Source organism: Acomys minous (genome assembly GCF_964271855.1).
Source record: "Acomys minous genome assembly, chromosome: 2".
NCBI lineage: Eukaryota > Metazoa > Chordata > Mammalia > Rodentia > Muridae > Acomys > Acomys minous.
This window is the reverse complement of record NC_140484.1, coordinates 77,133,218-77,145,935: the sequence shown is the minus strand read 5'-3', so window position 1 is coordinate 77,145,935 and position 12,718 is coordinate 77,133,218. Positions and strand designations below refer to the sequence as shown.

The 12,718-nt window shown below is 52.7% G+C and overlaps 2 protein-coding genes across 4 annotated transcripts in view; one reads left to right on the top strand and one right to left on the bottom strand.

The window, feature by feature from the left end:
- Positions 1–4,378, top strand: part of SCNN1B (sodium channel epithelial 1 subunit beta) — a 59,345-nt gene extending 54,967 nt beyond the window's left edge. For all 3 annotated transcript variants that reach the window (XM_084773909.1, XM_084773907.1, XM_084773908.1), the window contains exons 8-13: positions 108–225; positions 1,120–1,195; positions 1,632–1,689; positions 2,286–2,347; positions 3,444–3,519; positions 3,600–4,378. In XM_084773909.1, the coding sequence (XP_084630035.1) occupies positions 108–225; positions 1,120–1,195; positions 1,632–1,689; positions 2,286–2,347; positions 3,444–3,519; positions 3,600–3,980 (771 nt within the window). In that variant the 3' untranslated portion in view covers positions 3,981–4,378. The remainder of the gene's footprint in view (positions 1–107; positions 226–1,119; positions 1,196–1,631; positions 1,690–2,285; positions 2,348–3,443; positions 3,520–3,599) is intronic.
- A 5,397-nt stretch (positions 4,379–9,775) lies between these two features.
- COG7 (component of oligomeric golgi complex 7) overlaps positions 9,776–12,718 on the bottom strand; it is a 62,125-nt gene continuing 59,182 nt past the window's right edge. Inside the window, exons 16-17 of the mRNA XM_084773568.1 lie at positions 12,392–12,535; positions 9,776–10,319 (exon numbers count right to left, since the gene is read on the bottom strand). Coding sequence (XP_084629694.1) covers positions 10,153–10,319; positions 12,392–12,535 — 311 coding nt within the window. The 3' untranslated portion in view covers positions 9,776–10,152. The remainder of the gene's footprint in view (positions 10,320–12,391; positions 12,536–12,718) is intronic.

Below are 12,718 nucleotides of genomic sequence, written 5' to 3'. Positions count from 1 at the left end.
CTCTTAGCCCCCAGCTCTCTGTCCTGGCTGCACCTTCTCTGGGCTCCTTCTTCTGGGTACCAGAGTGGGAGCATCCACCATGTCTGAGATCTGTTCTGCACCCCCAGGCCTGTCTTCACTCCTGTTTCCAAGACCACATGATCCGTAAGTGCAGCTGTGGCCACTACTTGTACCCACTGCCTGCTGGGGAGAAATACTGCAACAACAGGGACTTCCCAGACTGGGGTGAGTTCAGCACAGGAAGATAGCCAACAGCGAGGGGACCTCTAGCCAAGGGGGTCTCTCCCCAGTCCAGGGGCCCTTCCTCAGCCCCGCTCCTCCCCGTCTTGATTCTGTGAAGTACATGCTTGAGACCCATGGGTATGGGGATGAGCTGTCCTTACGGGCGTGTGTGTGCCGTGTACATCCATGACACACACAAGCCAGGGCATGGGGCTGCTGGAGACTATGCTGTATGTATGTATATACTTGTCTTCAGATGTACATAGGAAAAGCATGGTTATGTCTCCATGCGCAGAACCTGTGTGTGCTCATGAGCAGACATCTTGGTTCCAGAGCTTGCATGTGTGTACGTGCACACTAAGACATGACTCCATCCTCAGCATGTGTGCCCATGCATGAAGGGAACACTGAAGAAGCTGGTGTTGTGATTGTGGCTTCATCACAGGGAAAAAATCCCCAATGTGTTCCCACAGAGATGGGAGACTCCCCTGGGAGATTGGAGTCGGTCCAGAGATGCGCTTAGCGTCTGTGAGTCATACAACCAATACAATATACAAATGAGGAAAACATCCATCCATCCATTCATACATGCATGCATACATAAACACATACACCTATTCTTTGGCTGTTCATCCTTCTGTACTTGACCCTAGAAGCCATCTTCTGGGTAAGGATGAGGAGGGACAAAGGAGAAAAGCCTCTCGCCTACTGAGCTGTATCTATATTTAGGGATAGCAAACACACCATGCTAGGCTGGGCAAGATGACCCAGGAGGAGGGGTGAGGTATGGAACAATGATTTTAGTGTCAGGGAACTTGGATTGCATCTCCCTTGGGTGACCTAGGAGGAAAGCAGAGGCCCCTCCTGGCTCCTGACCTCCCCCTCTCTCCCATGAAGCCTACTGCTACCTAAGCCTACAGATGAGTGTGGCCCAGAGAGAGACCTGCCTCAGCATGTGCAAAGAATCCTGCAAGTGAGTGTGACTCAGGGGACCAGTGGGTGCTGGTGAGGGGGCCCAGGGGACCCATGGGTGCTGGTGAGGAGGGCCCAGGGGACCGGTGGGTGCTGGTGAGGAGGGCCCAGGGGACCAGTGGGTAGTGGTAGGGAGGGCCCAGGGAACCTGTGGGTGCTGGTGGGGAGGGCCCAGGGGACCCATGGGTGCTGGTGCAGAGGGCCCAGGGGACCAGTGGGTGCTGGTAAGGAGGGCCCAGGAGACCAGTGGGTGCTGGTGGGGAGGGCCCAGGGGACCAGTGGGTGCTGGTGGGAAGGGCCCAGGGGACCCACGGGTGCTGGTGAGGAGGGCTCAGGGGACCTGCGGGTGCTGGTGAGGAGGGCTCAGGGGACCTGCGGGTGCTGGTGAGGAGGGCAGGGCTATTGGGACAGCAACAGGGCTGGCGTCTCTCTTCCAGTGACACCCAGTACAAGATGACCATCTCCATGGCTGACTGGCCTTCCGAGGCCTCTGAGGTGAGATGTTAGAAGGTCTACTTCTGTTCTCCTATCTTTGGGTAGAGAACAAGTCCAGGACTTTAGAGAGGGTCTGTCCTCTTCCATTTTTTCTTTCCTTAAACATCTCCATCCATTTCTACATCCCTCCTCCCGTTCCCTCTTTTCTTCCCTTCCTTCCTCTCCTTAGTTCCTCTGTCCCTTCTTCCGACTCCACCAATGCTCTCCTAGGCAGCACGCCAGTCTTCCCTTTACCAAGTGCGCAGCCCAGTCAGTGAGAGACAACATACACATAGAAATAAGATCATTTTGAAGCCGTGGCTGTGAGGGACAAACAATGGCAGTGACAGCAAGGGGAGGCCCCTCTAAGGAGATAGTGTGAGCCACAGCCACAGCAGAGCTGGCCTGGGCAGGGATCTGGGCAGACAATGCCTGCCAGGGGACAAGAGTGCTAGAGAGCTGAGCCCCCCCCCCCCCCCCCCCCCGTCAGTGTCCTCTGCTCTGAACTCAAGGCTCCGGCTTCTAAGAGGGCAGGGCTGCTCTCTGCACTAGCCCTGGGCAGCTGGGCTGGGCTGCATCTGCATGTGTGTTCTCTCAGCTGCTTTCTTGGGTTCCAGGATTGGATCCTGCATGTCCTGTCTCAGGAGCGGGACCAGAGCCCAAATATCACCCTGAGCAGGTGAGTCTGGAGTGAAGGGAGGAACCGGTGCCCTGGGCAGGGTTTGCACAGGAAACAGCTGCCCAAATGCCTTTTGCTGTTCAAATCCAGTGCAATACGAGAGGAGGAAGAGGGGGTGAAAGGGGAAAGAAAGGCAGCTGAGTGTCTAATGGAGGGGCCCCGATTTCCATGTGTTAGCACCTCTCCATCACCCCATTTTCCATTCTTAAAAAAAGTTATTCTGGATTTGACGTGTATGTATGTAGGCACACATGTCATAGTGTGCATGTGAAGGTCAGATGACAACTTTGTGGAGTCCCCTCTCTCTTTCCATCGTTATGTGGGTTCCTGAGACTGACTCAGCCATCAGGCGTATGTGGCGAGCACTTTCCATGCTGAGCTGTCTCGCCAACTCCCATCCTTCCATTTTTTCCCCATCCACTCAAGACAAATGGTCTGAGTGCAGGACAGGCAAGGTCTACACTCCAGGAACCTTGAGCTGAGACGCAAGAAGGGCTTCTAGCCAGGAGGGTCCTGCATGAGCCACTCTCCCTTAGTAACATGGAAAAGCCTCAGTGTGCCCAAGAGACTAGGAGGTTTGTGACCAGGTGACAGTTGAGAAGTTGGAGCTACCCAGAAAGACTGGAGTTTGGCAAAGGCCTGGAGAAATGAGATGGCTCAGCCTTTCCAGGGACTCCCAGTGTAATGAAGGGCCACTCCTGGGCCCCAAGTGCCCTGGTCACCCAGCTTGAGGCTGCCACACTTCTTGGGTGTGTGGCATATGGGCCGGGCTACCCTAGGACCAGACAAGGTCTGCAGAGTGACTTTTGGGACCATCTCAAGCCAGAAGTCCCTTTAGTAAAACTGTAGACACAGGGGACGAAGATGAGGCCCACAGGTCAGGTGCTAAGCACAGATGTCCTTTTTGGCTCTGAGGACCAGGGCAAGTAGGAAGGGTCGTAATTCCAGGTCTAGTTTGAAACACCCCACTCCTGAGAGCAACTCAGACTGGAGCTGGGCAGGTGCCCTGCGGTGCCCGCCCCACAGGGCACATGCATGCACCCACCCTGGGAGGGAGGGCAGCCATGGTCCCAGCCTGCCTTGCTGCCTCCTATAGGAACGGTATTGTCAAGCTTAACATCTATTTCCAAGAATTCAACTACCGCACCATCGAGGAATCGCCAGCCAACAACGTGAGTGCCTGGGTCCGAAGGTGGGAGCTGGGGCCCCCAAAGCTGGGCAGGCCCAGACCTCACGCCCCTGTGTCCTACAGATCGTGTGGCTGCTCTCCAACCTGGGGGGCCAGTTTGGCTTCTGGATGGGGGGCTCGGTGCTGTGCCTCATTGAGTTTGGGGAGATCATTATCGACTTCATCTGGATCACCATCATCAAGCTGGTGGCTTCCTGCAGAGGCCTGCGCAGGAGGCGGCCACAAGCGCCATACACTGGCCCACCACCCACCGTGGCTGAGCTCGTGGAGGCCCACACCAACTTTGGCTTCCAGCCTGACACAACCAGCCACAGTCTCCATGCCGAGGTCTACCCTGACCAACAGACTCTGCCCATTCCGGGCACCCCACCTCCCAACTATGACTCCCTAAGGCTGCAGCCGCTGGACACCATGGAGTCGGACAGTGAAGTTGAAGCCATCTAGACACCCCGCCCCCACCCGACCCAGCAGCTGGTAAACTCGAAACTCAAGGGTTATAACTGTTGCCAGGGCCTCGTTTTATTAGGCCTTGTCCAAAGAGCCAGATGCACAGGTGCCCAAGCCAGAGCCCATGTCTCTCTGGTCAGTCCCAGGCTGAGGGTCCCTAGGGTCATGACACTGATACCACACTTCTGGTCTGGTAGACCCCCTGAGTCCCTTTCTGTGTGTCACCACCTCAGTCCTCCAGAGTCAGGGTGACGTGGCCCTCATCGGCATTGGCTGACCTCTGCTAATGGATTTGGGGAGGAGGAGGCTGCAAACCATGGGAAGCACATTGGGTAAGAAGGCTTGACCCGGGAGCACGTGCTTTGTTTGGAAAAATAAAGAGAGAAAACACAGGATGGAGGCTTGTTCTTTATCCCACTAGGAAGCTGGGGTGTCCTGGAGCATGCCTGGGGCGTGGGAGGGACAAGCATGCTGCCTTGAGAGCCAAAAGCTTTCAGGCAGGCCAGAAGTTCTAGGCTAGCTTGGGAAGGGTGCACTTCCTTTCCAGTTGTCCTCAAAGCATTGACCTGAGGCCATTAGCAGTGTTACCCAGTCACAGACAGGTAGGAAACTCAAACCAACTTCGGCAAAACCAATCATGGGGATGGAGGGCAGATGGGTGTAATCCCAGGCACGAGGATCCAAGTTCAAGACCAGCTTGGACTACATCATGAGACTGACTGTGTTGAGAAACCAAACCACACAAATACACAACCCACAAAACAAATCCATGGTCTCAAGCATCCCAAATAATTCAGTCTCTGCTTTTGGAGCCTCTAGGGGGTCTCTTTTAATGCCTGCTGTAGGCTGACACTCACTGGTCCCTGACTGGGTCATATGCGTATCTGTGAGCCAATCAGCATGCTCAGTGAGCTGGAGAAACTGCTCAGACTGGCAGACCCAATTTTATCTGTCCAGACCTTAGCCACCATAGCACCCAGCAAATCACAGAGGCTGAGGGGAGTGGGGCCTAGTGCCTACAATTGCCAGATAAAATTCAAGTCCCTAAGTTAAACCAACTTCAGGAAGACAACAAGCTCGTTTTGTAGTATAGTTACACCTATGCAATAGTTGGGGGGTATTATATGAATAAATCATTTGTTTCTCTCACATTCAAACTTAAGTGAATGGCTTTGGCCCTTTGCTGTCAAATATGGCAACCCCGATGACTCCTCATAGAGAAGGCAAGTTGCTGCTGGCAGGGGCAGAGCCCCATTGCCACCTGGCAAATCCCAGTTAGGAGGAAGTTTGGCTACAGAGCCTGCTATCTGAGGGTCTAGCCTGGTGTGGAGATCAGCTGGGTTCCCTGGTCTGCCATCAAGGGCCCACTGCCACATCTGTGGAAGAAGGCAGTGCTCACCTGGGTCAGGCTACGGGCTGTATGAGGGACACTGGGTCTCCCAGTTCAGGGCCCAGCTAGGCTGCAGCCTGGAGTCACCGGTGGGGTTTCCATCCTTGCTGCTATGACTAGAGCTTTTATATCAGCGGCCCTCAACCCACTCACCATCAGTGTTTATTGTCACTATTAAATAAACATCAGCCATTGAACACCAAATACCACCATGTGCCAGACCCTATGCTGAGCCCTTTATTGTTTTCATAGTAGTGTTGTGGGTGTGGTGTGCACACATGTTCGCGTGAGCGCACATGCGTATGAAAGCCAGAGGCCGACGTCAGGTGTGCCCCTTGACTGCACTCCACCTTAGGGTTTTCTGAGGCAGAGTATCTCACTATCCCTGGTGCTCAAAGCCTGGCTAGGCTGGCCAGCGAGCTGTAGTTACAGACCCAGGCCACTGCGCCCAGTCAGTTTGTTTACTATGTGCGTGCTGGGGATCCAAACTCCAGTCCGCATGCTTTGCTGAATGAAGCATCTCCTGGCCCTCATGCTGAGTACTGTGTAATTCTCATCTCACTTCGTCCTCACAACAAATGAGTAGTAATAGGGTGACACAGGGTCTCACAATATAGCCTTGGGTGGCCTAGAACTCACTATTTAGACCAGGCAGACCTTAAAGATCTTCCTGTCTCTGCCTCCTGAGGGTTGAGGTTAAAGGCGTACACCACCACGCTTGTCTCATAATATCCTACTTAAAAGGTAAGTAGATTGAGATTTGAAGAGGCAAAGACATCCACAATCACTGGAAAGTTCCTCTGAAACCCATACTGACAATGGACACTCCCATCACATGCTGGATGCTGGGTCGGGAGTACAGCTCAACGGCAGAGTACCTGCCCGGCATGCAGGAGGCTCATTCCCAGCACCAAAGCAAACTAACAAAAATCCCAGGAAGCACTCTCTGGTGGTGGCACTGGCAGGTGTCTCAGCTGGGCAGCAGCTGGGATTAGAGTTATGAGTGGGCATTATTGGATTTATTTTTTATTTACATTTATATGTGTGTGTGTGTGTGTGTGTTGTGTAAGTGTGTGTATGAATGTGTGTATATGTGTGGTGCGTGTGTGTGAGTGTGTGTATGTGGTATATGTGTGTGCCTATAATAAAAGCTATAGTCATAGTTGAGTCACAGGAAGTACAAGACAGGACTCATGTGGAGGTCAGAGGATGACTTGCAGAGCTGAGCTCTCCTTCCACCATCTGGTTTGCAGCAAGCATCTTTGCTTCCTGAGACATCTCGGGGACCTGCATTAGTGGCTCCGGAAGGGAGAGAACGCTGAGTCTCACCGCGTGGTGTTTCTGCCATGCCATGCCATCTGATTACTGACCCTGCACTAGAGATTTACCAACCTCTAGAACCTTGAGCTAAATAAACCTGTTTATTAGGATTGGGGGAGGTATTTTATGGGTATGAGCATTTTGGCTATATGAATGTCTGTGTACCATGTACACGTAGTACTCTCAGAGGCCAGAAGAGGGGCTCTGGAACTAGAGGCATGGACAGTTGGGAGCTGCCATATGAGTGCTGGGAATTAAACCCAGCTCATCTGGAAGAGCATCCCCTGCGTTTAACTGCTGAGCCATCTCTGAGTCCTTGTTGGCTATTTTTGAGACAGTGTCTTATTTATAGCCCATGCCATGACTAGTGATGGAAAACACCAATTGGCTGTCCTAGGAGAATCTGTGGAGGGAGGGAGACCAGAAGAGACTCTGCTCACATACCCTTTGGAGCCACATGCATGTGTGCATGGGGAACCACTCAGGAAGTGGCTTGCTGCTCTCACTCCCAGGGGGCGGTGAGAGTCAGGCTCCAGGAGGATGGCTTCAAGGGCCCCGTCACTAAGGTAGCTCTGACCTGGCAGCCCAGCCACCCTGTGCATGGTCTAGAAGAATATTGTGTTACTGCTACCAGGGACCCTATGAGCCTTTTTAGCACTGGGAACAGGTTGGGTGCACTTCAATCACCCAAGACAGTCTGATTTCATCTCCAAAAGAGAAGCCAGGTTAGCATGCAGGAGCCTTATGAATGAACAGAAAGCTGCCATATGCCATTGACCCCACTGTCTCTCCATGGGTCTTCAGGTGCTCTAAGTAAAAGTCAGAAACCATCATGGGGCTCTAGAATCTGGCACAAAGAGGGAGTAACTTTCCCAAGGTCTCACAGCCAGGAGGTAGCAAAGTCTTGCACCCAGCCCCATGCCATCCCTCAAAAGCCTAAGCCTTCCCAAGGCTCCCAGTCACAAGTGTGAACTTCCATGTTTCCAGCTGTCACTCCTGCCAAGGACAGTCTGTGATCAGCCCATGAGAAACCAAAGCATTTTTCACAGGGCAAGGTCACAGCTGATACTGTTGTCCATGCCAGCCAAACTAGTTCCCAAGGTATAAGGACAATGTCAGTGAGATGCTAGCCTTAGTGGCTCCATGGGTGTGGTGCACCACTCTACAGGGTGGCACAAGCAGGCTGACCTGCTGGGATTAAGTGTCCCCACACTGTGTGCCTCCCAGAGCATGTGTCACGTAGGTCATGCACCTCCCACACAGTGTACAAAGAAGGCAGCCTGATACCGGGTGATTCTATGGTCACTAGACTTATTCTACAGAGCTTACCACAAAGCAGTTGATTAGCCTGGAAACTCCCCAAACCTCTCTTGATTAGAGATAACAGCCTACACCTCCCAGGGCTGTGGTGGGCTTCTGTGAAAGACCCCAGCAGAAATAAAGCTTCACCTCTGGGACCTTGGGTGAGCTAAATTCTCACAAGCAGCCCTTTGAGAGGTAGTGTTGCTGTTCCCACCTTCCTTGCTAAGAAACAGCCTCTAGTAGCCGGACATGGTTGTGTATGCCCCTAACCCAGCCCTTGTGGGGCTGAGGCAGGAAGGTAGTGAGTTTGAGGCTTAGCACTGGTCACAGCGTGAAAAGAAGTCAGACCCGATAGTGTGGCCAGCTCTGAGAGGCTAAGGAAGGACAGTCACAAGTTCAAGGCTTATCTGAGTTACAAAGCAAGTTTGGATCAGCCCAGACAACTTTGTAAGACACCACTTCAAGTTAAAAATTTTTAAATAGCTGCAACACAGCTCTGTGAGAGTGCTTGGGTCTCAGTCATGAGGCTATAATTAGATCTCCAGTGTCACAAATAATGGAGAACCAGCCGGGCTTGGTGGTGCACGCCTTTAATTCCAGCACTTGGGAGGCAGAGGCAGGCGGATCACTGTGAGTTCAAGGCCAGCCTGGTCTACAAAAGCAAGTCCAGGACAGCCAAGTCTACACTGAGAAACCCTGTCTCAGAAAAACAAAACAAAACAAAAAAACAAGTAATGGAGAACCAGCTTTGTTCACGGTAGCCATCGGCTCAGCTCAGGGTATGAAGCCTGGTTGCACTAACCAGTGTTTCCTTATGGGATGTGACCTGGGAATCTCTGAAGACAGTTTTGGTTGTCCCAGTGAGAGCTATGTTCCTAGCGGCTAGTGGACAGAAGCCAGGCTGAGGTGAGGAACAGTTTCCCTATAAAGTTATTTGACTCAAAATGTTGAGAGGGTTAACTTGAGAAATACCAGAGCAGCTCCTGTTCCCCCATACCCATTTTCCCAGCATCCCTTACAGTTGGGACATACTTTGTGACCAAGAAATGGCCAATATGGCCTAGAAGTCAGCAGGGGCTACTGGCACATCGCTGGCTGCCTGGTAGAAGGTAGAACCATGTCTCCCCAGCCCATCCCGTGGTCTCCTCCTGTATAGTGTGACAGTCACACTGCCAGGGTTACCTGCCATGAGCACTGGCAAAGGGCCCTACTCTGTTCAGGCCCTGAGTCAGCTCCTGGAGTCCCCACCCTCTGACTTCTCATTATTGAAAAATTAATTCCTCTTGGCTCAAAGTCACTCAGGCAATGTTATTTTCTGTTACATATAAAGCCAAACACAGCCTTGCAAGTATAGGTGCAATAGACCAAAAAGATTTTTAAAGAAGGGCGGAGGGGAGGGATGAAATGTGCATCATCCTGTACAATAAAATAAAAAGGGGAAAGTGAAGCGAAAATTCTCACCACAGCCTTTAAGATTCTATACGATTTAGCCCAATTCTTCCCTAATATAGATGCCCACTGCCTTTCTCTGCAGCCACCCTGGCCTGCTGTGCCTCCCTGCTGCAGACCTTCACCCCAGCCTCTGCCCACCTGCCAGCCTCCTCCCACCTGGCTACCCACCTCTTCCCACCTGTGCCTCCACCTTCTCGCCCACCTTCTGCCCCCTCTGCACTGGGGAAGCCGCAGCCTCTTTCACAGCCCTGCCCGCCTCAATGTTCTGAGGCCCTGCTCAGGGTGGGAGCACTCAGACATCAGCAGAGAAGAAGTAAACACCCTCTGCCCCAGTTCACAGTGTTTATTAAACCCCCTTTCAGATAAGGTTATTTTTTTAAAAATCATCTGAAAACTTCTCTCTAATAAATAGCACATTATTTCTCATTTACAACCTTTTCCTTGTAGAGACCGACCGGCTCTCACTCTAGCCTAGGATGATCTCATACACACAGCAATCCTTCTGCCTCTACTTCCCAAGAGATTACAGACATGCACCACCATGCCTGGTTTATAACCTCTTTTTGGTTATACAAAAAAGAAGAAGGAGAAGGAGAAGGAGAAAAGCATCTTACACACTGCCCCAGCACTGGCAGCTGCGGAGAATTCATCCATGCTGAGAGGCACTTGTCTTGACCCCACCCTGGGCCCTCTTTTCAGAACTGGTCAGTAATTCACACCACGCATGGTGGCCACTGTGGCTGCAAGGCGGCGTGGCAGGCCTTTGCTGACCTGTCTATACTCCTCGGGCTTGGCCTTCAAGAGCATCACAATGTTCTGGAGAGTGCGTGACGGCTGCAGCCCCAGCGCATCCATCACGTTGATCAGATAGTCTGTGGGTGAGGAGGAGACAGATTCAGCAGTGCAGAACATGGGGGCCCTTGGCCTTCCCAAATGTCGGGTGCTCCCTTGCTCCTGCAGGCAGGCCTTCACTGGGGACTGTGGGTATGACCCGAGTCCGGGAATTCTAATTTAATGAAAGCCAGCTGGCGTTGCCACCGTCTATCCCCTGCCTCTCTCACATACCCCACACCCAGTGTGTTCTCCAGCATGTGGAGAAGCAAAGGCGGTGGGGAGGCGAACAACCAAAACCTGCCCTTGGGACCCTCACACTGAACACAAAGTTGGTGTCAGAGGAGGTGGTCTAGTGGCCTGGTGCCAAGCAGGCTTCACTCCCCAGCTCACCCCTCAGAACTAGTTAATACAGGTTTATTAGCCCAAACCCAGATCAAATTGAACACAATGGTGAAGAGAGACCTAGCTGGGCATGGTGTGTACATCTTTAGAGCTCAAAAGGCAGAGGTAGGTGGAGCTCCGTGAGTTCAAGGACAGCCTGCCTACCTAGTGAGCGCTAGGCCAGCCAGGGCTACACAGTGAAAACCTGTCTCAAGAGAGAGACAGACAGATCTCCAGGGGTCAGTCATTCTGGCCCTGGGTTCTAACTACCTGACAGCTCAGGTAGTGCTGGCAGAAGGGAGAACACCCAGCCTCACCCAGGAGTGCCATCCTTTACCACGCTGCCCAGGCGGTCAGTGCCCACCAGGCAGCAGGGATGGTGGTGAGATGGTACAGACACCCTAAAGGTGTTAGCTGTGCTGGAAGGGTCACTGTTCAGAAGGCCTGGAGGACAGCACTACCCAGGCCACGCCTGGTCCTCCTGACCCTCTGATTCTGCCTGGGATCATCTCTTCTCTGGCTAGTTCTGAGCTCCAGGTGAGGCCGGCTCTTCCTTAGGTCTTCATCGACAGGCCCACCTCAATGGTAAAACCAGGAGGCCCTGCTCTGCCATGACCTTGCGTTTGGCCAGCAGTGTTTTATGTTGTTATGTGAATGCTTAATTTGAATGTCTCCCACTCCTTACCATGGGCCTCGCTGTTCAGCATCCTTCCCAGCCCTTAACCTCACTTGCTTATGCTCAACACAAGAAGAAACAATAATGCCTGCTGCGTGCCATTCCTTAGCACTACAGCTGGCACACAGTAGGCGCTCAAGCGCTGTTGAGCAAGGGGGAAGGGAAGGAGAGGGATGGCACGGCCCACTGAACTCTCTAGGGGCAATCCCAGCACCTCATGTCCTCTACCACCACCCCGTTCCAGGTGGCTCCTCCATGCTCTCGCCTGTACCAGTTGGGTATACACCAAAGAGCATCTGAATTTCCTTATCCACTTCTGATACTTGTGCCTAGAAACATCACTGAAAGGTGGTGGCGCCTCTGGGAAGAGCCAAAGGCAGAGTGAGATGAGAAGGGCGAGGAATCAGGGCAGCTGGATGCGAGGCGGGCCCCACCACTAACCACCCTGGAAGCCCAAGGGCTGGACCTTGCTTCTAATTCTTCACCACCAAACCAAACAGAAGTGGGACCTGGCTCAGCCCCGTGGTCACTGAGGTCACAGCTGGGATGTGTCTCTGGGGAGTTGATTGTTAAGGCTCCTCCACCCTTTCTCCAGACCACTTAAAACCCTGGGAGGAAGGAGTGGGGAAGCCATGCCCTCTGACCTGGGACAGTATAGCATTCTGATGGAGACTACAGAGGAGGCTAGCCCGTGGCCTTGTCACACAACATCACATACCCACGGGATTGTGTAATACAATGGATGCGTGCTTGCTTCAGTGCCTGATATGCCTGGTATGCAGTAAGCACTCCATAAACGTTAGTTAGGTTAGTAATTGCTATGTTCGTGAGCAGAGACCAGGCAGGGCCAGGCTGCCCCAATCACTCCAATGCATCTCACGGAAGCCCCTTCATGGTTCCCCACCTGCGCAGCCTTCCAGAATCCATCTACCCAGCTTCACAGTCAACTCCAACATTAAAGTTAGGAGGAGTCTGGGGTGATACTCCTGGAGATTAAGACAGAGTCAAACTCGCATCAGCGTCTCTCCTGCTGACCTGCCCATGGCTACTTACCAATGTCTGTAGCCAGCTGCTTGGTGGAGTGTGGGGTCACCTCCGGGATCTGGAGGATCACATCACAATAGGTCTGCATGGTGGCTCTGGCAATGGAGCCCAGCCAGTTGTCAGCCATGTTGTCCAACTCAGGAAGTTCATCCCCTGAAGGGGAAAGAAGGTTATAGAGAAATACACAATGTGCTCAGAAGTCACCCCTGAGCATGTCCCAGCTCCCAGTAAGTACGTGCTACATGCCCTGATGTGCCAGGGAGCTAATGGACACCGTGGGAAATAGAACAAGGAACCTACGGGTCCACTAATGTTGACTAGGAACAAGGAGAGGCC